The 25,373-nt window shown below is 41.8% G+C and overlaps 1 protein-coding gene across 3 annotated transcripts in view; it reads right to left on the reverse strand.

Moving 5' to 3' along the window:
* Window positions 1-1,420: 1,420 nt before the first annotated feature.
* Window positions 1,421-25,373, reverse strand: part of LOC112226985 (la-related protein 4B) — a 37,540-nt gene continuing 13,587 nt past the window's right edge. For 2 of the 3 annotated variants that reach the window (XM_024391738.2, XM_024391739.2), the window contains exons 3-17: window positions 22,058-22,211; window positions 16,808-16,984; window positions 15,562-15,640; window positions 14,123-14,259; window positions 13,879-13,982; window positions 12,400-12,510; window positions 12,071-12,124; window positions 10,991-11,206; window positions 10,609-10,718; window positions 10,102-10,374; window positions 9,768-9,816; window positions 9,324-9,494; window positions 8,919-9,082; window positions 8,502-8,610; window positions 1,421-7,580 (exon numbers count right to left, since the gene is read on the reverse strand). In XM_024391738.2, the coding sequence (XP_024247506.1) occupies window positions 7,257-7,580; window positions 8,502-8,610; window positions 8,919-9,082; window positions 9,324-9,494; window positions 9,768-9,816; window positions 10,102-10,374; window positions 10,609-10,718; window positions 10,991-11,206; window positions 12,071-12,124; window positions 12,400-12,510; window positions 13,879-13,982; window positions 14,123-14,259; window positions 15,562-15,640; window positions 16,808-16,984; window positions 22,058-22,211 (2,232 nt within the window). In that variant the 3' untranslated portion in view covers window positions 1,421-7,256. The remainder of the gene's footprint in view (window positions 7,581-8,501; window positions 8,611-8,918; window positions 9,083-9,323; window positions 9,495-9,767; window positions 9,817-10,101; window positions 10,375-10,608; window positions 10,719-10,990; window positions 11,207-12,070; window positions 12,125-12,399; window positions 12,511-13,878; window positions 13,983-14,122; window positions 14,260-15,561; window positions 15,641-16,807; window positions 16,985-22,057; window positions 22,212-25,373) is intronic. The other variant, XM_024391740.2, reaches the window with a different exon arrangement.

The raw sequence follows: 25,373 nt of genomic DNA on the forward strand, positions 1-25,373 counted from the left end.
CCTAACAAAATGTGGGTCTGAATACTTTCCAAAAGCACTATAGTCCACTACTTTTGGCCAGAGACCTATGGGGGGGCTCAAAAATAGTGCACTACATAGGTAATTGGGTGCCATTCAGGACTTACCCTTAAAATGCAAAAACAGCCATGACATGGGAAACGGAGTGGGAGGAACAAGTGCTTGAATAGAAGGCCTATCACTGGAGAAGTCTTTTTATAGAGGGGTTACAAGTTGCTTATGAACAGGTCTACTTGTTAACAAAATGGCTGCAGCTGCAAGACAATCGGATCAAATAAAATTGTGGACCCATGAGATGTTTGAAGAAGCCTATGGTTGTGTGGGGAGTGATACACTGGCTTACTCTAATAGGATTGTGGTGTGCTCTGGAACAAATCCTCCAAGATGTCCTTGTGTGAATATGTTGCCACCTTGTGGCTAGTATTTTGCATGAAAACACAGAACAGAATTCCCATAGACTTCGATATGATGTGGTGGATGGCTTTGTGTGTGTTAACTTGCCTGATGAAAAAACAGACAAAAAAGGAATATCTGAAAAACCTTTCTATTTTTGGACAATGGCTCATGGCATTATAACATGTGCAGTTTGAATAGGATGGCCAAAAACAACCAACCCTGGTAGAACACAGGATTCCAGGCAATTTTTGCGAGAAAGCAAATCTAGCATTAGAAAATAAATAGGAGAGAAGCTGTGGGGTGTCCCAGAAAGCAGGATTCATTTAGCCAGCTAAGAAGCTGACAGTCATGCCTTTATTTTCTGGTTCATTTAGAAATATTAAACTTTGATATGGGTTGTTGAGTCAATTATACCATTTCAAGTCTACCCAGTACACAAAATATTAGGAGCACTTCCAAATATTGAGTTGCACCCCCTTTAGCACTCAGAACAGCCTCAATTCCTCAGGGTATGGACTCTACAAGGTGTCGAAAGTGTTCCATAGGGATGCTGGCCCATGTTGACTCCAATGCTTCCCACAGTTGTGTCAAGTTGGCTGGATGTCCTTTGTGTGGTGGACCATTCTTGATACACTGCAGCATTGCAGCTCTTGATACACTAACCGGTGCACCTGGCACCTGCTACCATACCCCGTTCAGAAGGCACTTCAGTATTTTGTCTTGCCCATTCACCCTTTGAATGGCACACATACACAATCCATGTCTCAAGACTTAAATCCATCAACTCCCCTTCATACAGTGATTGAAGTGGATTTAAGTGACATCAAGGGATCATAGCCATCACCTAGATTCACCTGGTCAGTCTATGTAATGGAAAGACACCTGGTGTCAATGCCCTAATGTTTTGTACACAATATTTAGGACAGTTAGCTGGATAACTCACTCATTCATCCTGCTTTCTGGACCAACCCCCAGATTGTGTGTACCACAATCACGAGACAACTCATTAACAGTGCCTAAATCTTTATTTTTCAATAAGCTACATTTTTTTCTCTCCAAATTAGACAGTTTTACATCATGACACAAGAGTAACTTAAATGATCAACAGTTGACATGTACGCTTGATTCCAGTCTTAAATGGAAGAAAAGTTAAGACAAATCAAAAGCCCTCTCAAAGAAACCTCGATGAACAACTGTTACCGTTAGGTTATTCTCCCCATCAAGTCATCGATTGTCCACTGCTGTTAGCGTAAAAATGAGTTAATTTAACACAGTGATTTGATAGTGAGACAATTGGTTCATCTCATTCCAGTCAGTTGGTGCATTGTAACATCACTTTACAGTCAATTTACAACAAGCTGCAACCTTTGCAAAAAATACATGGCACTATCAAACTGGTGAGACGTAACAGAAAGAAGCGAACTGGGCAGGGAGAACGAGACCGCTTGATATGAGACTGTCTGTGCACAGTAACACAAGAACAGCCAAACATTACAACAGGGCTTTAGTAGTGCGCGCAAAAGAAGAAAAAGTTAAACACTTTCGTACTGTAAGCAGTGCAATCATCTTCAGGAGAAAGAAACCAATAACAGAATCATTTTCAGATCATGCTGCACAAACCTGGCTGGCTAATCACCCTTTGGTTTACTTTACTTCAACCGTCAGTCAATTTTGCAGTTGTGTTTGGTTAACTTCTCACAAACAAACACTTTCTCATACAAACTCAGTGCCAGCCAGATAATATATCAATACCCAATCTGCAAAGACAACAGTATTAGCATTTTGCATTAGAAAGGCCTACTAGCATAGACTAGCTCAAAATGTACATACCTAGACTTCATTAGCCAGATCAGATGCGGGTTGCTATGAGTACTTTGTCTAATGTCAGTGGTATCAGATTATTATTCCCAGTTATATAGTTTCAAGACCAGCTACACTTCCTCAGTAACAATTATAATGTCAAGTGTTTAATTAAAGTACAAGTCAAACAAACTGCCAGGTTGAAACAAATTAATGGCACAGAAATGCAGCCCACGTGTGATCAACTGATAAAAAGACAATGCACAGTATGTTATACAGTATGTGCCAGAAAACTAATTTTCTTGCTGAAATGTGTACAAATATCTACACTATTATATTTGAGTCTAAACACTGGTAAAGCCTACCAAAGGAATTTTGATTTGTCAAGTTTAGTGCTGGGGGCCACGAAAGTTCAGATGACGTACAACTTCATGAAAGACAAACCTTCAAAAAGAAAAAACTAAACAGAATATCAACACTGCTTAAATCACCTTCACTCCAAACATGAAAGGTTTATGTCTGGTACAATTATACAGTATGCTGCTATGGACTTGAAATTGGTTGTGTGAGAAAGATTTGATGTTCCTGTGCTTAAAAATGTGCTTTACTGTGATAAAGAATTCTTGTATGGGCTAAATCACACAGACTGCTATAAGCACAGTCTGTCAGATAATAGTACCGACTGTGCTTTCATTTAAGGATGTGTGTTTGTACGACAGATAGGTTCTTCCCTTTTCTCACTGTGCACAGTGAAGAGGTTGGCCAACAGAAAACATTGTCTACCAGGGGTTGAAAAACACAAGGACATGGAATGAGAATGACTTTTAAAAAGTTACAATCAGACAACCTTCCCTGTCCCAAAGTGAGGGAGAAGCAATTCTGCACAACAGAATAGAAAAAAAAATATTCAAAATCAAAACATTTAGTTTTTATCCTACATCCAGCTCAAAAAGCGACATTAATATTTCAACAAGATCAATATATATTTTTTTAAATCATTTTAAGGTACCTCTATTTTTCAGATTATTTACAATTGTACAAGCAAAGCACACACTTCAAAGTGCACATATTTGATACAGTATTTACTATTTTGCATTTACAGGATTTATATTTCCCCAAAACAACTGAAAATAGGAAGTAGAAACAAAGTTAATCAAATTAGACAATTTTCTTACAATTTTACACCCCCAAAAAAAAAAAATGCTGACAGATTTGTACTTTAAGACCTAGTAAGACTTGTGATGTTTGGTATGACTAAACATTTAGATGTGTTACCCTTAGTAACATTTTGGGGTTTGAAAAGAAATAAACTCTACATTGTCTCATATAAAAGTTAAGGCAAAGTCATTTTCAAGTTTAAATAAAATTCAAGTTTTTCAAACACTGGATGGAAAATATACAGTTGTATATTGTATATTTCTTCTTAAAAATAAACATTTTATTATCTCTCATGGAATAAACAGCATTGGTTTATAAATAAGCAGATATGGTGCATCATGTGTTTTATACCATCTCAGAAAAAAAATTAAAATCAAATTTAAAAAAAACTGCAATTTAAAGACTGTCCACCCAAGTGCATCCCAGTCTTTCAAAATCAAACTAAATAATGTTTTTGCAAACCAAAATCAAAAGCATCAAAATCAAAAGCAGCAATGACTATCAGTACAGGCCATTCTGTGACTTAGGCAATGTCTCCTCTCCAAAATGAGTCCTCTTATCTAAGCAGAGTATTCAACTCCTTGTTGCAGGAAGACATCAATGAGACACTAAAGAAGTGCACAAGTTCCACTTATGAGTTATTTTTTTCTACTTATACATGTATGCAGAGTACAGAGGGGAATTTGGAAGCTATATGGTTTTGTATGGAGAGCCAGGAGAAATCTATAGAAGGCATTCTAAAAAGAGAAAAAGCATGCCAAAAATAAATATTGAGTAAGTCCTGCAGTGAACAGGGGCACTTCTACTGTATGTGAGGGGGGAAGGATTTGGAATGACCCAAGAGTGCTGCCCCCTCTGCACAACGTTTTCTTGCCCAAACTGAAAGGACTCATCGATAAGCTGCTCAGGTTCACAGTATGCAAACAGGTCAAAGGTCATTTCATTCACTCACTGGATTCTCACAGGGTCCAGTTCACTACTCGTTTGTTTGACTGTAACCCAATGAATAAAGCAATACCTTATTTCTAAAATGGCTGCATCATGGTTTACCTTCAAATATAACATTTGTAGTGGAAAGAATATCGTACTTCTTCCTTTTAACCAATTCCACTTATTTTTCCCATTTGAGCCACCAGGTGTACACATTCTCTAAGGTGTACACCCACATTATAATTAACTACTGTAATACTGAATAAGCTAGAACAGCTTCAAAAAACACCACGCACCAGTGGTTTCACAAATGACTAGCTCAAAAGCAAAACAAAATAAAAATGAGACTCCATAGGGTGTGCACAAAATAAAATGACTATCTACACCAAGACTAAAGTTGTTATTCTCAGCATGCACGGAAGTATGTCTTGTAGGCATTTACATGGGAGTAAACAAAAAAGTTTAACTCGTGTGTGTGTGTGTGAATTAATCCGCATAGAGGTTAATACAATTAGTCAACATTTGAGAGATTCTGAAAGCTGATCATCCTGTCACAACATAATGCACAAGTCAAATGGCAAGAAGAAATTTCATTCTTTAGGGGGAAAATCTATTGGTTGTATAGCTGAAATTGTAAAGGGATTACTTATGTGACCATCAGACCTTTCCATATTTGTCTTTACATGTTAGGTTCCCCTTTGCTTCTGTATGTAGGTAAAATATGGATTTCTTAATTAATCCAGAAACAAAACAAAGTGCAAAGTTTAGTTGACAACATGTATCAAGTATTATTATCTAAGTACAGTACCAGATTATTTGAAGTAGCAAGTTCCAGGTTCATCCTCTAGCTAGCACCATAGCTATCTAAAATAAAACATCCCACTGTTTGAATGAAGTCACTACACCCTGCCAAAACCCTACTGCCGACTCCTAATAGCTGAGCACAGGAGGTTGGTGGCACCTTAATTGGGGAGAACGGGCTTGTGTTAATGGCTGGAGTGGAACGGTGTCAAATACATCAAAACACTTGTTTTCTAAGTTCCAGACATTATTATGAGTCATCCTCCACGCAGCAGTCTCCACCATGTGATGAATTTATGGGTCGTTCCACGAAATTATAAACTTTTGGACCCCTTTGATATTTAAAGTATAAATGGTGCACAAATATTGAATTTTAAAAGTGTGTTATATTAAATGAAGTGCCCTTTAATATAGACCACATGGGAATTCAATAAATCAAATTCTTTATATGAATGAAGACTTGTTAGTGCCTAAATTCAAAATCCCTCCGTGACTTCTAGGAATATTTTAACCTATCATTGTAAAGCCCTAGTTAATTTGTTGCTTTGACAGTCATATCTGAAGATTATTTTTTATTTGTGATTTTCTGTGTCCCTCAATTTAAAGGTCAACCCTGTTACGAACTGAACTATCATTTTAATATAGTAAAACTATTCCTTTTTTAAATGTTTTTTTTCTTCAAAAGAAACATGAACATCTAGTCAAATCACAGTGTAAAAGCAGGTGAGCCGGTTCTACTCTTGCCATTTTCTGGTGTTTTGTGGTAGAAAACTGAGCGAGTCAAGCATACCATGTCAACCCTGTTACCCATAGATAGACAGGCTAGAAATGTTACGTTAAAAATGTTTGTGACGGTGGCACAGGTCCCTGTTACACAACAAACTTCCATTCCACCTTTCAATATGGGATTCACAGCTGATCTAAGATGACATTGTCAACCCTGCGACAGTCAACCCTGTTACTTATTTTGTCACGTACTATAGTAATTTTGTATTTAACGTTGAGATGGGAAAATGTGAAGTTTTACGTGCTCTTTATGACAGAAAGTAAAACATAAAGTGAAGAAATTAAATTGGACCAAGTTACACATCTCAAAAGGCACCGAATTGCTGGAACGACCCTCATCTGCTTTTTCCAAGATCAAAATGCATGTAGATTTCTACTGACCCCGATAGTGGCTCTCTACGAGTACTAACTAGCTATGTGCTTTACGCAGCTAGGAAACAGATTCCTGCATTGGACAACAGAAAACGACTAAATGTAATTCTTTACCACAAGAAACACCAGATAAAGAAAGTCTAAGGCGCTCTCAAAACCACCAGCACGCAACAAGTAGTACTTGTACCAAAGATCAAAACCAGTATGCAAATAAACGTATTCTCCTCAAATGCTTGTATTCTAAAAAGATAAAGTGTTCCATGTTGGCAAAAAGGTAATCTAGTTTTGATAAATGACACCAGTGGCGAAGTCCCTCAGAAATGAAGTCTTCTGAGGATTTCAGTTAAGTCCGTAAAATGAGCCTGGACTAGTTGACCTTGAATATGAACACAAATATGTAAAACGCATCATAGATGCGTCCCTAATGGTACCTTATTCCATATGTAGTGCACTACTTTTGATCGAAAGTAGTGCACTATATAGGGATGAGGTTGCCATTTGGGACACATCTTGTCTGACTGATATGGTCATCACACCCGGCAATGGAATCACATCACCACTTAACAGGACTGCATACAAGACATACAGACACCCCCTCACAGTCACAACGAATGACATGGCAACAGCTACTCTGTTCCTCATCTGCTTCCTTTCATTCACCCATTGTTGGCTTCCACTGATGACCTCACAATACTTTGGACATATGAATTTATCCCACTAATCTGAACAGGAGTAAGTTTTCAGATTGACACTAAATAACAAAAGCGATGAAAAAAATAAACCCTCCAAAAATAAATAAGTAAAAATGATTAACGGTGCTCTATTTGCACACTAAAGTGCTATTGTCTGAAAGCCCTGATCCAGAAAGGCATCCTCTCTATGCTATGAATGACTGGTGATTTTGGAATAGGTTGTATTTGAATAGCCCTGACTTTTTCAGATTTCTTTCACTCTCACGTTTTTGTTTTGAAATTGACTTGATTGCAGTGGGGGGGTTACTGCGGGGACTTTGGGGGAGTGTTGAGATCTTTGCTGCTGGCACCCTTCCCTGGGTGGTTGGGGGGTGGTGAAGGCCACCGGCCGGTCGGTCTCCGGACCTCTCGGGGTCTGCTGAGGGTGGCAGACTTGGAGGAGCATGGGTATGTCTCTCGGGGGACCTTTGGCTCACCCCTGTCCCCTGGGGCTGCGTCAGTGCACTTCCTCTCCTCTCCTGCGGAGGCAGCGCTGCTGGCTGGTTTGGCCTCTTTAGGGGCCTGTAGTGTCGGAGCGTGGTCTTTAATCCTCTGGCAGATCTCAGCGTAAGAGGGCTTTCGCAGTTCCTAACCACAAAACAAAACACATAATTGTAGGTGATTCATTTCATAGGACATTGACTATGCCCACTGGTTTGACACACATTAAAGTCCAGAAAACATTATTACCGGCCACAAATCAACATTTACAGGCAACTGCCAAAATAATGTAAACACTTCAGCAACAAAAAATTTTTTAACCTTTATTTAACTAGGCAAGTCAGTTAAGAACAAATTCTTATTTTCAATGACGGCCTAGGAACAGTGGGTTAACTGCCTGTTCAGGGGCAGAACGACAGATTTGTACCTTGTCAGCTCGGGGATTGCAACCTTCCAGTTACTAGTCCAACGCTCTAACCACTAGGCTACACTGCCGCCCCATGCGGGATAAAAATAATTTTAAAAGCAGGTGCTTCCACACAACGGTGGTTCCTGAGTTAATTAAGCAATTAACATCCCATCATGCTTAGGGTCATGTATAAAAATACTGGGCAGATCATTATTTTGGCTACCATGGCTTTTCCCCCTAGGATGACAGTGCCCCCATCCACAGGGCATGGGTTGTCACAATGGTCAGACGAGCATGAAAACCATGTGCCATCTCAGTCACCAGATCTCAACCCAATTAAACACTTACGGGAGATTCTGGACCGGTGCCTAAGACCGATTTTTCCACCATCAACAAAACACCAAATTAAGGAATTTATTGTGGAAGAATGGTGTCAAATCCCTCCAATAGAGTTCCAGACGCTTGAAGAATCTATGCCAAGGTGTATTGAAGCGGTTTTGGCTCGTGGTAACCCGCCTCCCTATTAAGACACTTTATGTTGGAGTTTCCTGTATTTGGGCAGTTACCTGTATCTATGACTATCAAAAAATCTTTCAGCTAATAATATGGAAAATGGACCTGATTAATTATGTTTAAAATGCTTTAGACAGCTTACTTACTGTAGCAGTACCATTGACTTGAACAGATTTGCTAGCAGTGTACAGAGCGGTAGTGACGCGCTCCATAGAGACCTGAGTCTCCTGATTCACCTCCAGAACCTTCACTTCCCTGAAAAACAAACATTCATTTCACACAATGATGTGAATGACATGAAATGCTTCTAAGTCAGTTATGTTCTCTCATTCTACACAAATTCAGTTGACATCAACAATGGTGTTCCACATTATCAAATGGGACACACTGACAAGTAAATGGTGAGACAAGAGTGAGACAAGAGATGTAAAGCACACTGTTCTGTTTTTCTATACAAATCATGTTAGTGGGGGCATGCTTACACATTTTGATGGAAATAGTGTGTACGGGGGGGCGGTTGGATCCAAAGTGTTACATGAAGGGAAAATATGTCCTACACTCACTCTGCAGGTTGGGAGGAAACATGGACAGTGCCAGAGGCTGGTCCTGGGTTCGGGGGGGCAGTGGGCTGGAGGTTCAGGGGCTGTGGAGAAGTGACTGTCCTTAGTGGCTCCTTGGGTCCTCCTGAGGGGAGGGCACCTGCAGAGCTGGCATCAACGCTTACATTCTGGAACGATACAAAAAGACATGAACAACAATACTACTAACGGCAAAACTGAAATGTTGAGTTGAGTGATTGAGTATGGTGGCTTGGAGATAAGAGCTTGTCTGAGTCCCAATTGGCACCATATTCACTGGTCAAAAGTAGTGCACTATATATGGACACACAGAGTATGGTGGCCTAGTATATTTGGGACACACAGAGTATGGTGGCCTAGAGATGAGAGCTTGTGTTGGTAGATACTGACCCTGTCCTTTGTGGCTCCTAATACCATGCTGGCCAGTTTGTTCTCAAACATGTCGTCAGGGGTTTTGAGGTGGCCTGCGGCCCCAGGCAGAGGGGGGAAGCTGGAGAGCCCCAGCTCAAAGCTGGGGGACGGGGGCTTCTGAGGAGGGGGTGGCGACTGGGTAGCCATTCTCTATACAATAGAACAGCATCAAACAGTCACAGAGTAAAGACTGCATCCCAAATGGCACCCTATTTATTGCCTATATAGTGCACCATATAGGGAATAGGGTACAATTTGGGACACCCACAAAGCCAGCCAACTGTACATACAAAAGACCTGCAATATTGAAATTCAGTCAGAAGATGTCACTGCCTAAAAAGCTTGCAGCAGCACCACTGATGGCTCTTTCTCCAAGTCAAAGACTAGTCTAAGAGGAGATCAATTTAAAAAACTTGTACTTACTGTAAACTTGTTGTCGTCCCTCTTTTTCCTAGAACCATAAATATTTGTCCTTTAAGAGAATATTTGAAAAATTCACAGACAATTGTATACTATTTGAAGCCTAACTTAGCATAACAGAAATTTTAACAATTCAAAATGTGAGCACCATGCTCACTTTGTTGTAATACTATAATCTGCCCCAAATAGCACCCTATCCAGTGCACTACTTTTGACCAGAGCCGTACGGGCCTGGGACTAAAGTTGTGCACTAAATAAGAAATAGGGTACAATTTGGGAAACAGCCTATGGAGGTCTATGGTGGTGATGACCATGCAGATAGTGGAGGATACCTTACCTTCCCCGGCCCATGCCCAGTGAGTAGTCAGTGCTGACGGGCTCCAACCGACCTGTACTGATGTCTCTCCTGGGGTAGGTCATGGTGGAGGGGGGTAACCTGGTTCTGTTCTGGCTCGGGAGGCGCGTCATTTGGGGGGAACCCCGCGGTACCCCGTTCAGAATTCGCTCCGTGGGGAAGTTGAAGATGGTGGGGCTGTCCAGGAGCCCTGTGCCGCGCTGGTCCATGATAGGTATTGTGGGCCTCAGGTGAGGTTTACTGTGAGTGTGATTCCTGAAAAAAAACAATATCATATTTGAAGATCCTAAGCACAGCAATATAGAATTCTGGGCCCATATTCACAACGACTCAATAGTAAGAGTGCTGATATACTGTATATACAAATCAGATTGACCTTATATACGAGGGGGGACCTGATCCTAGATCAGCACTCCTATTGTGAGATGCTTTGTGAACACAGGCACAGGTTGGTATTGTCTACATCAGATGGTGAGTCTGTGTACCCACCTATTCCTGGGAGAGTAGTGCCTAACACCAGCAAGAGGAGACGTCGCTGGTTTAAAACTATGGGATGTTGTAAATCCATTGATAAATTGAGTGTTGTGAAATTGGGTAACCTGTTAGAAAAGGAAACACAAAATCATTGACTTTTATAAGAGTTCTAGTAGCATATTATACAGTGAAATTAAGAATGGCCTGCATTGTAGCCTTGTGGGTGGTAAGTGGCCAAAATCCCAGTAACTTTCTAAAAATGTCCAGGTTTCCCAGAGATCCCAGCTGGAAAATTCCCAGAATCAGGAGTGAAAACCAGACTTTTGGGAAAGTTACTGGAATTTTGCAACCCTAAACTAGATTTTAGGTTGTGTGTGGGCACGCCTGTTGTCCTCACCAGCGAAGGGTCTATGAAGCTGTGGGTGGCTGACCAGGCCTGTGGAGTGATGAGACTGTAGAGGGGGAACTGCTGCTGAGGGCTGTACACTGGAGGTATGTAGTAGGAGGTGTAACGTTGTTGCTGCTGCTGAGCGTAAGGGTGAACCTCCACCGGGCGGTAGCCATTCTTTGGCATAAAAGTGTTAATAGCGATTGCCTTCGCCTTTATCCGTGCCTGAAATTAGAGTTGAGAATAGAACATTTTCCTCAAACCTAATCAGCAAAGTAAGCATTTCAAACCTAATCAGCAAAGTAAGCATTTCAAACCTAATCAGCAAAGTAAGCATTTCAAACCTAATCAGCAAAGTAAGCATTTCAAACCTAATCAGCAAAGTAAGCATTTCAAACCTAATCAGCAAAGTAAGCATTTCAAACCTAATCAGCAAAGTAAGCATTTCAAACCTAATCAGCAAAGTAAGCATTTCAAACCTAATCAGCAAAGTAAGCATTTCAAACCTAATCAGCAAAGTAAGCATTTCAAACCTAATCAGCAAAGTAAGCATTTCAAACCTAATCAGCAAAGTAAGCATTTCAAACCTAATCAGCAAAGTAAGCATTTCAAACCTAATCAGCAAAGTAAGCATTTCAAACCTAATCAGCAAAGTAAGCATTTCAAACCTAATTAGCAAAGTAAGCATTTCAAACCTAATTAGCAAAGTAAGCATTTCAAACCTAATCAGCAAAGTAAGCATTTCAAACCTAATTAGCAAAGTAAGCATTTCAAACCTAATTAGCAAAGTAAGCATTTCAAACCTAATTAGCAAAGTAAGCATTTCAAAGCGGTGCACAAATATTTTGATAAAAAAGCTAAATTTGTCTGCGGTATTGTGTCACATCAACACTAAATGAACCCATACAACAACTGCAGATTGAATTATGTTATATACTGGAGGGGAAAGCATTCGTTTTGGTTGTTCTGCTGATGGAAAAGGTTCTGAACCACCATACTTGGAAATACTCCAGAATTTACAGTATAGTATACAGTTTATGGGTCATGTTCATATTAGTTTAATTAAAGTTCAATAGTTAATTAGCTTACCTTAATAGGCTTCCCTTGGAAGGTTTTCACTTCTTCACGAAGATACTGATATGCCTGGAAAATAGGATAAATGAAAACTTCAGACAGAGCAGGATTGTTTTTAATACCCACGAATGTGAGCTTATGGCCAGTATGAAACACTGTATGGTAGCAACTAGCAATAGTAGACCAGACCACCAAACCCATAGCAGGGCAGTTAGTGGCAGGTAGCATGGCAGTTTCACGGACCCAGACCTACAATCCTAAAACATGACGTGTTCGGGAAACAAGGTGCTTCATGCACCATTACTAAATCCTACAATAGTGCAACATTCTTGAATGTTTCTGACCTGTTGTGCATCTGCTTCCGATTCAAAGGTGATGAACCAGTTGTCGTTGTAGGCAAACTCAGAATTGATGAATTTAGGTAAGTTCTCTCCTTTAAAAAGAGCCTCGACCTCCTGCAAAACAAGAGCACATGTCAAGCTTAATGTCAAAACTCCTTGGTGTCGATTGTGGCTTCGGGTGGTTTTGCGGTCTAAGCTGCTGCCTCTGGAACACATTGCTGCAGCATTCGATCGAATCTAGCAAACTGATATTTTCAGCACCTCCCTCTTATCTATGTAATAAACAAAAAATACGAGAGGAGTGGGCCCTATCAACGTCAAATTTAGTCAATATTCCCCGATGGGAGTGCGGTTCAGACTGAAATAACTGACCATAACACAATTAAAATGTTGCACCCTTTAATTTGTCACACTGCACGACATGGTACTGGCTGACACATGAGGCACAATGAAACCTCAACACTACATTATCAAAACAATGTGCCATTACAATTACTTTCTCAAAGTCCAACAACAGGGAGTCTATAACATGGCTAGGAGGAAGGTGTGCAAACGAATCATGGACGCAGAGACAGGTTTTTACACCATTCCAGGAAAACAACTCTCAGCTAATATTAGGCTAGAGTAGTGTGTTGTGCACTCAAAACAGGAAATTACCTACAATGCCATGGTTAAAACACACATATAGCATAATCACATAAGAGCTTGTACTAGAATGACCTTATCTTGTTAAAAACCTGTTATTTTGTTCCACTTTCTGCCACACTGGATACAGTCTAATGTAGTATTTGGTTTCTTATGCCATAATATCAGGGGGCAGTTAGAACTGCAAACTGTATTGCTGGCGGATTTGAAGGATCAGTCAGTCAACAGGAAATATCTTTGTGCTCTTGGGTAAAAAAAAAATTGTGCAATTTTGGCAGAAATGTTGCAAATGGGGAGGTTCCAGTCCCTAGTGAGACACCATGGGAGAATGGTATGACAATGATTTATAGGGAAAGATCAGTTGATCTGTGGCATGTCTGAAGGGTGGAATAGATGTGTTAGAATAATTATATGCACAAATGTACAGTATAAATGTTTAAGGTCCTCCAATCAGGGGTGAGGGTGGGGATGGGATTATTGTACGTTTTGGTTTCACAATTTATGCTTTGGCTTTAACGCTGTGATGCGTGTGCTGGTCCTGGACAGTTAAGAGTAGCTCAATTCAATGGCTGCCCGGCCGTCGGGTGTGACTTGGTTTTTCCCGCAATTGGAAAAAACATTTGGGCAGGGGGTTTGCCTTGCTGGCGTCTCAGGGCGAGCACACCCACTGACCACAACATTGCATTGTTTAAAATAAAATCATTCTAAATGCATGGTTTCTTTAGCAGATGGTCCAGACTGAATCTTTGTCCCAAACACCACCCTATTCCCCATTTAGCGCACTACTTTTGAACACAACCCTAAGGACCGTGGCCAGAAGCTAGCCAGTGAACGTACCTCTATGGGAGTGCTCTCAGGGACCTCTCGGAGGATGACGATGCAGCGGTTCTGGTTGGGTCTCACCTTCTCCCCCTTTTCATCCACCTGTACCAACGGCAGAGCTATGGAGGCAGGGAAATATACAAGTCCAGTGAATTTAAAATCGAAACAATGTCTTTGGTGTCAACAAAAAAAATCCTATAAGTAAACGTTAGTCTTGTTAAAAAATAAAACATTTTATTTTTGTAAGGGTGTCACTTACATCGTAGGATATCGACGATCAACTCCACATCCGTGCTGAGTTTCTTGATGTGGTCCAGATTAGCTACCGTCACGATTGGTACATATTGGTCACTATCCATCTGAGATATAAGATACATGTCGCTGGACAGATTCTCTCTGAGAGAAAAGACAAAAAAGTTGAGTCCCTCCCTGTAGCCACAAGTCACTCCTCCCTACAGCAGCCACAAGTGTATTTTTGACAGCATGAAATAAAGCTTTTATTTTTGAGCACGCCTTCCACAAAGGGCAGGGATAGAACTAATGAGAATGCGACCGCTGTGCATCATCATAGCAACCAATTTTACTGGCTGCATTCTAGCATGGGCAGCACTTATTCACCATCAACAAAATCTACAGCCCGGCCTCCCGAGTGTCTCAGTGGCCTAAGGCCCTGCATCACAGTGCTAGCTGTGCCACTACAGATGCTGGTCCGTGCCCAGGCTCTGTCGCAGCCGGCCACGACCGGGAGACCCATGGAGCGGCACACAACTGGCCCAGCGTCATCCAAGTTAGGGGAGGGTTTAGCCGGCGGGGATGTTCTTGTCCCATCGCACTCTAGCGACTCCTGTGGAGCCGACCTCTCCCGAGTCCACCAGGCGCAATGCACGCTGACACGGTTGCCAGATGTACAGCATTACCTCCTACAAATTGGTGCAGCTGGCTTCCGGGTTAAGTGGGCATTGTGTCAAGAAGCAGTGCAGCCTGCTTGGGTTTCGGGGGGGCACGGCTCTCGACCTTTGTCTCGCCAGTCCGTACAGGAGTTGCAGCGATTAGACAAGACTAATTACCAATCGGATATCATGAAATTGGGGAGGAAAAGTTTTTTTTTTTAATAATAAAAACTACAACCTGGGATCGACAATTATGGGGAAGAGCATAACAAATGGTACAGTTGTGGTGTAAATGAATCCCAATGAAAGTTCTGTCTGGCGGGTTCGGTGTTCTGTAATGGCAGAGCTGTGCATCTGTGCTGCTTGACTGTAGTTTATATGGTTGCTGCCTTATTGGCTGTATTGTAGTAGACAATGCGTGTGTACCAAATGGCAACCTATTTCCTATACACAAGGGTTAAAGCAACAAGACAAAATCCATTGAATGACAGATCGATTCTCTGGGGCCAAGTTAACCTCCCCTTTCATGTAAAAAAGTAATGAACTTCATGCTTTTAGGGAAAGAGGATAATTTTGTATTCAACTGTGAGTTTGACCAATTCCAGTCCTTTTCAATATTGGAAAAAAGAATCCATTTGATGGCAATCCGCTGCAGCAACAGACCTTTAACCCCCTGTATAAAGTGCACTACTTTCACCCAGGGCCCATTGACCAGAGCACTATTGGGTCTGGTCAAAAGTAGTGCACTATACAGGGAATAAGTATGTAATTTGTGACACAGCCAGTGTGTAGTATGGCTGTTACTCACCGGGAAAGACAGAACTCCAGGGTCTTCTTCAAGTGTTCCCGGAGGTCCTCTTGAGGGATCTCCTGCTGGGTCTCACTGCCTGCTCGTCACACAGGGGGAATAGACAACCCAATACTCAGCCACTTTCATGACATGAGACTATTAATTTCATTCAACTCAATGGCCAAGTCCCAAATGGCAGCTTAATCCCTATGTATTGCACTATTGTGACATGCGACCATTCATTTCATTACATGCAGTACTGTGTAGGCTATTATTATAAAATACCTGTTCTACAGGAAACTCCAAAGTCAAAACAAAATCATTGATGCATAACGTACATCTCTAATATTCTAAAAATAATGTTGCAGTGAATTCTGAATACCATTTGTATGAGGGGTGTGCCTAGTATTCAGACAAAAAAACTATCATAACGGATATAGGCAATTGTCCTGATACGATTATGATCAGAGTATTTTTTTAATCCACAATCTAAAAAGGTAATTTTCAGGTGCCCGTGAGCATCTTTCAATCAAGTACGTGGTGCTACGTGGTCTAAATCAGTGTTTCCCAACCCTGGTCCACCAGTACTCCCAACAGAACACATTTCTGTTGTAGCCCTGGGCAAAGACACCTCATTCAGTTCATTGAGGGATTGATGATTAGTTGACCACTTGAATCAGGTGGCTTGTCCAGTGTTACAATACAAATGTGTACGTTTGGGGGTACTCGAGGACCAGGGTTGGGAAACACTGGTCTAAATAACTCAACTGGCTAGTTTTCATGTCTGTAAAGAGAAGGGCTGTACGTTGACCCTGCTGCTCTGATTGGATAGAGCAAAGCTGTATTTCTCGTCTACTCAATTCGTTACATAATTTCATCCAATCACTTCTCCTTGCATGTTATGGTCGGATCATTTAGATTGCTGCTGCCTCTTGTTAGCCTAATACTATGATGAATCAAAGGGTAAGGATGTTTGCTAGCTAACAAGCTATCAATGTGCATAATATCTTGCAAGTATGGCGAGGGTAAGGAAAAAATATGAACTGGAGATGCACATTCTGACAGAGCGCAAACTTGTCTATCCGTCCCTCTGCTAGTTGAGGAAACAGACACTCCTACCCACGCAGCTCCTCATCTGCAGCTTGTTTTGGTCTATAAACATGCAAGGAGATCAGTGCATCTACTTATTTCTATAATTGTGCGTCACTTTCACAGACGCTTTGCTCAACTCAAATGAATTGTCTCCAGTGGATGAAGATCCCACCTGTGTGAGTTTCCTCCTGGCCAGACTCTGGGTATGCAGCATGGTCGGAGCACTCCAGGGTGACGGTGGCAGCCATGGGAGCCGGCTCTGCCAGTATCACCGCCACCGGCGGCGGCGGCTCATCTGAGTCAGCTAGTAGGGTCCCTTCAAACACTTCATCTTCGCTGGCTTCACAGCCTGGAAAGAGTAACACGGAGACAACCAACCACGTGGTTAACATTAGCTAGGAGCTACTGTGATGGCTAAACAATACACGTTATGCAGTAGTAATCAGTTGATCTAGACAAGGTCAATATTTAGATGTAAAAATGGATACCATAAAAATATGATTACTGTTAATATAAGATCTCCAAAAGTGCAATCCCTAAAAATAACTTAACATTACAAGCAGTAGGTGTCTGCACAGCGCAATATCAACCAAGAGCATATCGAAGTGCTTTTTCTCTACCAAATCTCTGGATTCCTACCGGAAGCTCAACCTTTACACCGGATCATCACAGCTAGCTAGCTGCTATCCACGTGGCTACAGCTGGCTAACGTCTCTGTCCAGAAGCAAGCACCAGTGTGCCTGGAGCTAGGCTCATCTCCCAGCTAGCCGAAGAGGTCTATGAGCCAATTCTTGGGCTACAATACCTCTTTTGCAAATTGGCCTGGACCTTTTACTGCCGACACGGAGCCCCGCCGATCCACCACAACCGGTCTGCCGACGTAACCGTCCGAGGGGGTTTCAACAAGCTCTTTCGTTGCCAAGTCCCCTGGAGGCCCATCTGCTATCCCTGGCCCGTTAGCGGTCTGAATCACCCTGTCTCCAGCTCGCCTAGCTACTCACTGGACCCCATGATCACTCAGCTACACATGCCTCTCCCTAATGTCAATATGGGAGAGGCATGTGTGTCTATTGCTGTTGTCTATTGCTGTTTTGGTTAGTGATCGTCTTATTTCACTGTAGAGCCTCCAGCCCTGCTCAATATGCCTTAGCTAGCCCTTTTGTTCCACACCCCACACCTGCAGTGACCTCACCTGGCTTAAATGGTGCCTCTAGAGACAAAACCTCTCTCATCGTCACTCAATGCCTAGGTTTACCTCCTCTGTACTCACATCATACCATACCCTTGTCTGTACATTATGCCTTGAATCTATTCTTCAACGCCCAGAAATACGCTCCTTTTACTCTGTTCCAAACGCACTAGATATCGTATAGCCTTTAGCCGTACCCTTAACCTCTACATCAACGGAGTAGGATAACCCAGGCCCTGCATCCCCCAGCACCACTCCCATAACCCAGGCGCTCTCATTTGTCGACTTCTGTAACCGCAAAAGCCTTGGTTTCATGCATGTTAACATTAGAAGCCTCCTCCCTAAGTTTGTTTTATTCACTGCTTCACCCCAGACTTGACTGCCCTTCACCAGCACAAAAACATCCTGTGGCGTTCTGTATTAGCATCGAAAAGCCCCCACGATATGCAACTTTTCAGGGAAGTCAGGTACCAAAATACTCAGTTTGAAAAAGCTAGCCTTAGCTTTCCTAACAGAAATGTGCATCCTGTAGCACTAATTCCAAAAGGTTTTGGGACACTAAAGTCCATGGAGAATAAGAGCACCTCCTCCCAGCTGCCCACTGCACTGAGCATAGGAAACTCACCACCGATAAATCTACAATAATGTCAATAAGCATTTCTCTACGGCTGGCCATGCTTTGCACCTGGCTACCCCTACCTCGGCCAACATCTCAGCACCCCCTGCAGCAACTTCCCCAAGCCCCCCACTTCTCCTTCATCCAAATCCAGACAGCTGATGTTCTAAAAGAGGTGCAAAATCTGGATCCCTACAAATCATCCGGGCTAGACAATCTGGACCCTCTCTTTCTAAAATTATCCGCCGAAATTGTTGCAACCCCTATTACTAGCCTGTTCAACCTCTCTTTCGTATCGTCCAAGATCCCTAAAGATTGGAACGCTGCCCCGGTCATTACCCTCTTCAAAGGGGAAGACACTAGACCCAAACTGCTACAGACCTGTATCTATCCTACCTTTCTACAGTCTTCAAAAGCCAAGTTAACAAACAGATCACAGACCATTCCGAATCCCACCGTACCTTCTCCACTATACAATCTGGTTGACGAGCTGGTCATGGGTGCACCTCAGCCACAAACAAGGTCCTAAACGATATCAGGACCACCATCGATAAAAGACAGCACTGTGCAGCCGTCTTCATCGACCTGGCCAAGGCTTCTGGCTCTGTCAATCACTGTATTCTTATTGGCAGACTCAGCAGCCTTGGTTTCTCTAATGACTGCCTCCACTGGTACACCAACTACTTCTCAGACAGAGTTCAGTGTGTCAAATCGGAGGGCTTGTTGTCTAGACCTCGCAGTCTATTGGGGGGTGCCACAGGGTTCAATTCTCAGGCCGACTCTTTTCTGTGTGTGTGTGTGTGTGTGTGTGTGTGTGTGTGTGTGTGTGTGTGTGTGTGTGTGTGTGTGTGTGTATATATATATATATATATATATATATATATATATATATATACACACACACAGTGAAAATCACATTGTAGGATTTTTAATTAATGTATTTGCAAATGATGGTGGAAATTAGTATTTGGTCAATAACAAAAGTTTCTCAATACTTTTATATACCCTTTGTCGGCAATGACAGAGGTCAAACATTTTCTGTAAGTCTTCACAAGGTTTTCACACACTGTTGCTGATATTTTGGCCCATTCCTCCATGCAGATCTCCTCTAGAGCAGTGATGTTTTGGGGCGGTTGCTGGGCAACACGGACTTTCAACTCCCTCCAAAGATTTTCTATGGGGTTGAGATCTGGAGACTGGCTAGGCAACTCCAGGACCTTGAAATACTTCTTACGAAGCCACTCCGTTGCCTGGGCGGTGTGTTTGGGATCATTGTCATGCAGAAAGACCCAGCCACGTTTCATCTTCAATGCCCTTGCTGATGGAAGGAGGTTTTCACTCAAAATCTCACGATACATGGCCCCATTCATTCTTTCCTTTACACAGATCAGTCATCCTGGTCCCTTTGCAGAAAAACAGCCCCAAAGCATGATGTTTCCACCCTCATGCTTCACAGTAGGTATGGTGTTCTTTGAATGCAACTCAGCATTCTTTGTCCTTCAAACACAACGAGTTGAGTTTTTACCAAAAAGTTATATTTTGGTTTCATCTGACCATATGACATTCTCCCAATCTTCTTCTGGATCATCCAAATGCTCTCTAGCAAACTTCAGGCGGGCCTGGACATGTACTGGCCACTTCTGGCACTGCAGGATTTGAGTCCCTGGCGGCGTAGTGTGTTACTGATGGTAGGCTTTGTTACTTTGTTCCCAGCTCTCTGCAGGTCATTCACTAGGTCCCCCGTGTGGTTCTGGGATTTTTGCTCACCGTTCTTGTGATCATTTTGACCCCACGGGGTGAGATCTTGCGTGGAGCCCCAGATCGAGGGAGATTATCAGTGGTCTTGTATGTCTTCCATTTCCTAATAATGGCTCCCAGTTGATTTCTTCAAACCAAGCTGCTTAACTATTGCAGATTCAGTCTTCCCAGCCTGGTGCAGGTCTACAATTTTGTTTCTGGTGTCCTTTGACAGCTCTTTGGTCTTGGCCATAGTGGAGTTTGGAGTGTGACATTGAGGTTGTGGACAGGTGTCTTTTATACTGATAACAAGTTCAAACAGGTGCCATTAATACAGGTAACGAGTGGAGGACAGAGGAGCCTCTTAAAGAAGAAGTTACAGGTCTGTGAGAGCCAGAAATCTTGCTTGTTTGTAGGTGACCAAATACTTATTTTCCACCATCATTTGCAAATAAATTCATTAAAAAAGACTACAATGTGATTTTCTGGATTTTTCTTCTAATTTTGTCTGTCATAGTTGAAATGTACCTATGATGAAAATTACAGGCCTCTCATCTTTTTAAGTGGGAGAACTTAAACAATTGGTGGCTGACTAAATACTTTTTTGCCCCACTGTATATGCATATTATTATTGGATAGAAAACACTGAAGTTTCTAAAACTGTTTGAATTATGTCTGTGAGTATAACAGAACTCATATTGCAGACAAAAACCTGAGAAATTCCACTTCCTGATTGGATTTTTTCTGGGAGTGGCAGATTTTCAACCGAGCTCTCATTGAAATTACAGCGAGTATGGATGAGTTCTCACTTCCTACGCCTTCCACTAGATGTCAACAGTCAATAGAAATTTGTCTGATGACTAAATGTGAAGGGGCGTCGAATGAGACAGGAAATAGTCACCACTGCCATTTTGGCTGTGCTTATTGTGGTTTGGTGGAGAAATAATCGTTTGTAGTGCTTTTGCTGAAAAGCATATTTGAAATCGGACACTGTGGTGGGATGAACAACAAGATAACATTTAAAATGATATCAGACATGTATGTTTTAGGAATTGTAATTATGAGATTTCTGTGGTTTGAATTTGGCGCCCTCTATTTTCACTGGTAGTTGTCATACCGATCCTGTTAGCGGGATTGCAGCCATAACAAGCATCAGCTGTCAGAGTAGCTTACCTATCACTGTACACAGCCAATCTGTAAATAGCACACCCAACTACCTCATCCCCATATTGTTACTTATCCTCTCTCTTTTGCACCCCAGTATTTCTACTTGCACATCATCACTCCAGTGTTAATGCTAAATTGTAATTATTTCAAATCTATGGCCTATTTATTGCCCTACCACCCTACATTTGCAAATAGATTTTTATATTGTGTTATTGACTGTACGTTTGTTTGTGTAACTCCGTGTTGTTTTTGTCGCACTGCTTTGCTTTATCTTGGCCAGGTTGCAGCTGTAAATGAGAACTTGTTCAACTGGCCTACCTGGTTAAATAAAATAAATGAAAAGCTGTGTCAATCAGAATAAAACTAATTGATCATTTCCATGTCTCCACCATTCCCTTGTTAACTGCCACGGCAGCTAAACTTGGCTAATCTTAACTTCTGCACATTAAAATAAGTGATTATGCTCATAAATTAGATGAAAGGATAGCTTGATAATATTCATAGCTCTCCCTCTAAATTGATAAATGATTCACCCCTGACTGCATGTGCCGTGACGATATGGAGGGTGTCCCAAATGGCACCCTATTCCCTACACATTGCACTGTTTTTGGTCAAAAGTAGTGCACTTTGTAGGGAATAGGGTGCCATTTGAGACTCAGACAGGGACACGGTAACAGAAGGACTATTCTTATCCGGTCCTTAAAATGGCTGACCTTCTGGCCCAGGGTTAGCGGAGCTGCTAACGCAGCCGTCCTTCCATGGCTGGAGAGCAGGTGGATCTGCAGTCCCAGTGGTGGTGTCCAGGTTAAGCAGGTGATTGGCCCATGCTTTCGCATTGGGGTTCAGGTCAGAAACCTTGGCAGATTCCTGTTTCAGGAGACAAGATAGTATTATAAACATGAGTTCAGGTAGGCCCCCACACTTCAGCAGACTAAAGGAATGTAGGAGGGATGCTGCTCAAAAACACCAAAGTACAGAATTAGGCATACTGTAAGCATAGTGGAATATAGGCTGGATCAGGGAAGAATGAGAAGGTAACCTACAGAAGGACTTTTTGTCAGCTGCTCATTCCTATTTTAAAAGCCCTGCCAGTCAACTTTGCCTGCTTGTAGTGTGACCATACAAATAGCAATGTGCAAATAGAAAATGGCCACAAGTTCATCTTAGTACAGCCCCACACAAACAAAGCTGATCTCCATTATGAAGACACTACTATGCAAGCAGACAATCCCCTCTGGGATTACTAGTTATCTAGTAGTCCGAGTTGGTGACAGACTCTGTGAGAAAATGCTAGTGAACATGTTTGCTTGTCGGTTCCAGAGAAGACATCATGAAAAACACCACACACACACACACACAAAACAAAATCCATTTAGATACATTTATTCGCACCACCACTACTATTGCCACCACACAAAAAAAAAAAACATTAATTTCCAGGATGGAGAAAAGCTTTGCGATTGGATTTAGTCATTTTGACAGAAAGTATGTAGAAAAGCTAATTTACCTATATATTTGTTTAAGAATATAATCTTTGAGAACTAGAAAACCCCATAGACAATGAGAAAACAATTAATAGATTTGCAGGAAATTAGCAACATTTCTCTTCGCTGCTAAATCCAGACCGATTTAAAACAGCACCAACCACGCCCATAACCACACCACCTGACAGGGCAACCACCTATGCCCCTTGTTAGGGCAATGGAAATGTCAGCTCTACCCAAAATCACAACCAACTAATTGTAGCATTACTGCAAAAATGGTAGAGTCAAGTGGAAGGGGGAAAAGTAAGGAACTTATCTGTTGCCCATGCATTAAAAGACCAAAATTGGATAAAGCAAATTGTGATGAATAAAAAGTGTTAAAGTATACCAGTTTAATTTAAGGACCAAAACATTGACAGCTGTGACACAGATTCCAAAATAGTTTGGAAGAGATCTTTCATGTACTGATACATTCAAAACTTAGAATTGTTAAATTATGACATTCTATTGGTTGCAGGAATTGTGTATAACTATATAAAATCTCTCACTCTATAAATATAGGATACAACCATAACAGTTCTGTAGATTTTGCTGCGAAGAGACCGAATCAGATCATTTGTTTTGGTACTGCACATATGAAGCTTGTTTTTGGTCGCAGGTCCAGGAATGGTTGAAGCGCAACATTCACCTGGAACTAACACTGCCGATTTTACTACTGGGTGATTTGAAAAGTCATAGTTGAACAACAATATAATAATTTGGCCAAAATGTTTAATTTACAATGTGTTGAAACTATGAGAATAGAAAGTTTAAGAACGTACAGTTGAAGTCGTAAGTTTACATACACCTTAGCCAAATACATTTAAACTCAGTTTCACAATTCCTGACATTTAATCCTAGTAAAAATTCCCTGTGTTAGGTCAGTTAGGATCACCACTTTATTTTAAGAATGTGAAATGTCAGAATAATAGTAGAGAGAAGGATTTATTTCAGCTTTTGTCTTTCATCACATTCCCAGTGGGTCAGACGTTTACATACACTCAATTAGTATTTGGTAGCATTGCCTTTAAATTGTTTAATTTGGGTCAAACATTTCAGGTAGCCTTCCACAAGCTTCCCACAATAAGTTGGGGGAATTTTGGCCCATTCCTCCTGACAGAGCTGGTGTAACTGAGTCAGGTTTGTAGGCCTCCTTGCTCGCACACGCTTTTTCAGCTCTCAATTCTATGGAGAATTTGTGGTCAGGGCTTTGTGATGGCCACTCAAATACCTGGACTTTGTTGACCTTAAGCCATTTTGCAACAACTTTGGAAGTATGCTTGGGGTCATTGTCCATTTGGAAGACCCATTTGCGACCAAGCTTTAACTTCCTGACTGATGTCTTGAGATGTTGCTTCAATATATCCACATCATTTTCAATCCTCATGATGCCATCTATTTTGTGAAGTGCACCAGTCCCTCCTGCAGCAAAGCACCGCCACAACATGATGCTTCCACCCCCGTGCTTCACGGTTGGGATGGTATTCTTCGGCTTGCAAGCTTCCCCCTTTTTCCTCCAAATATAACGATGGTCATTATGGCCAAACCGTTCTGTTTTTGTTTCCTCAGACCAGAGGACAAAAACAGTTCTATTTGTTTCAGACCAGAGGACTTTTCTCCAAAAAGTACGATCTTTGTCCCCATATGCAGTAGCAAACCTTGCGTACCATTGTTTGTACAGATGAACGTGGTACCTTCAGGCGTTCAGAAAATTGCTCCCAAGGATGAACCAGAAGTCTTGGCTGATTTCTTTTGATTTTCCCATGATGTCAAGCAAAGAGGCACTGCGTTTGAAGGTAGGCCTTGAAATACATCCACAGGTACACCTCCAATTGACTCAAATGATGTCAATTAGCCTATGAGAAGCTTCTAAAGCTATGACATTTTCTGGAACGTTCCAAGCTGTTTAAAAGGCACAGTCAAGTTAGTATATGTAAACTTCTGACCCACTGGAATTGTGATACAGTGAATTATAAGGGAAATAATCTGACAGTAAACAATTGTTGGAAAATTACTTGTGTCTTAGACAGAATTTGTGTCTTAACCGGCTTGCCAAAACTATAATTTGTTAACAAGAAATTTGTGGAGTGGTTGAAAAACAAGTTTATGACTCCAGCCTAAGTGTGTGTGAACTTACAACTTGTGAAACATCACAGCAAATAGAACAAAAAAAATGGATGATGTTAAGAGATAGATGGAGGGGTTGAGTGAAGCTGAAGGTCAGGATTAAAAACAGGGGGGGGGGGTAATAGTTATTTCCAACTATCAGATAAAGCACAACTGATTGGGATAGAGGAGACTGTAGTGGAGGGTTGTGGTGAAAGCTCTACTATTAGAGCCCTGAAAGTCCTGAGGCAAAGGAGCATGTCTGTAACAGTTACTCTCCACTGGCTGCTGTCAGAAAAGGGTCCAGCGCTGCATCCAACCCAGTCCTGCACACGCTGGGCTCAGTCATTCCACCTGCTTCACACAGTGACGGTCCCTGTGGACCCTTCTCAACCACAGG

Source organism: Oncorhynchus tshawytscha, linkage group LG28, assembly GCF_018296145.1.
Source record: "Oncorhynchus tshawytscha isolate Ot180627B linkage group LG28, Otsh_v2.0, whole genome shotgun sequence".
NCBI classification, from domain to species: domain Eukaryota; kingdom Metazoa; phylum Chordata; class Actinopteri; order Salmoniformes; family Salmonidae; genus Oncorhynchus; species Oncorhynchus tshawytscha.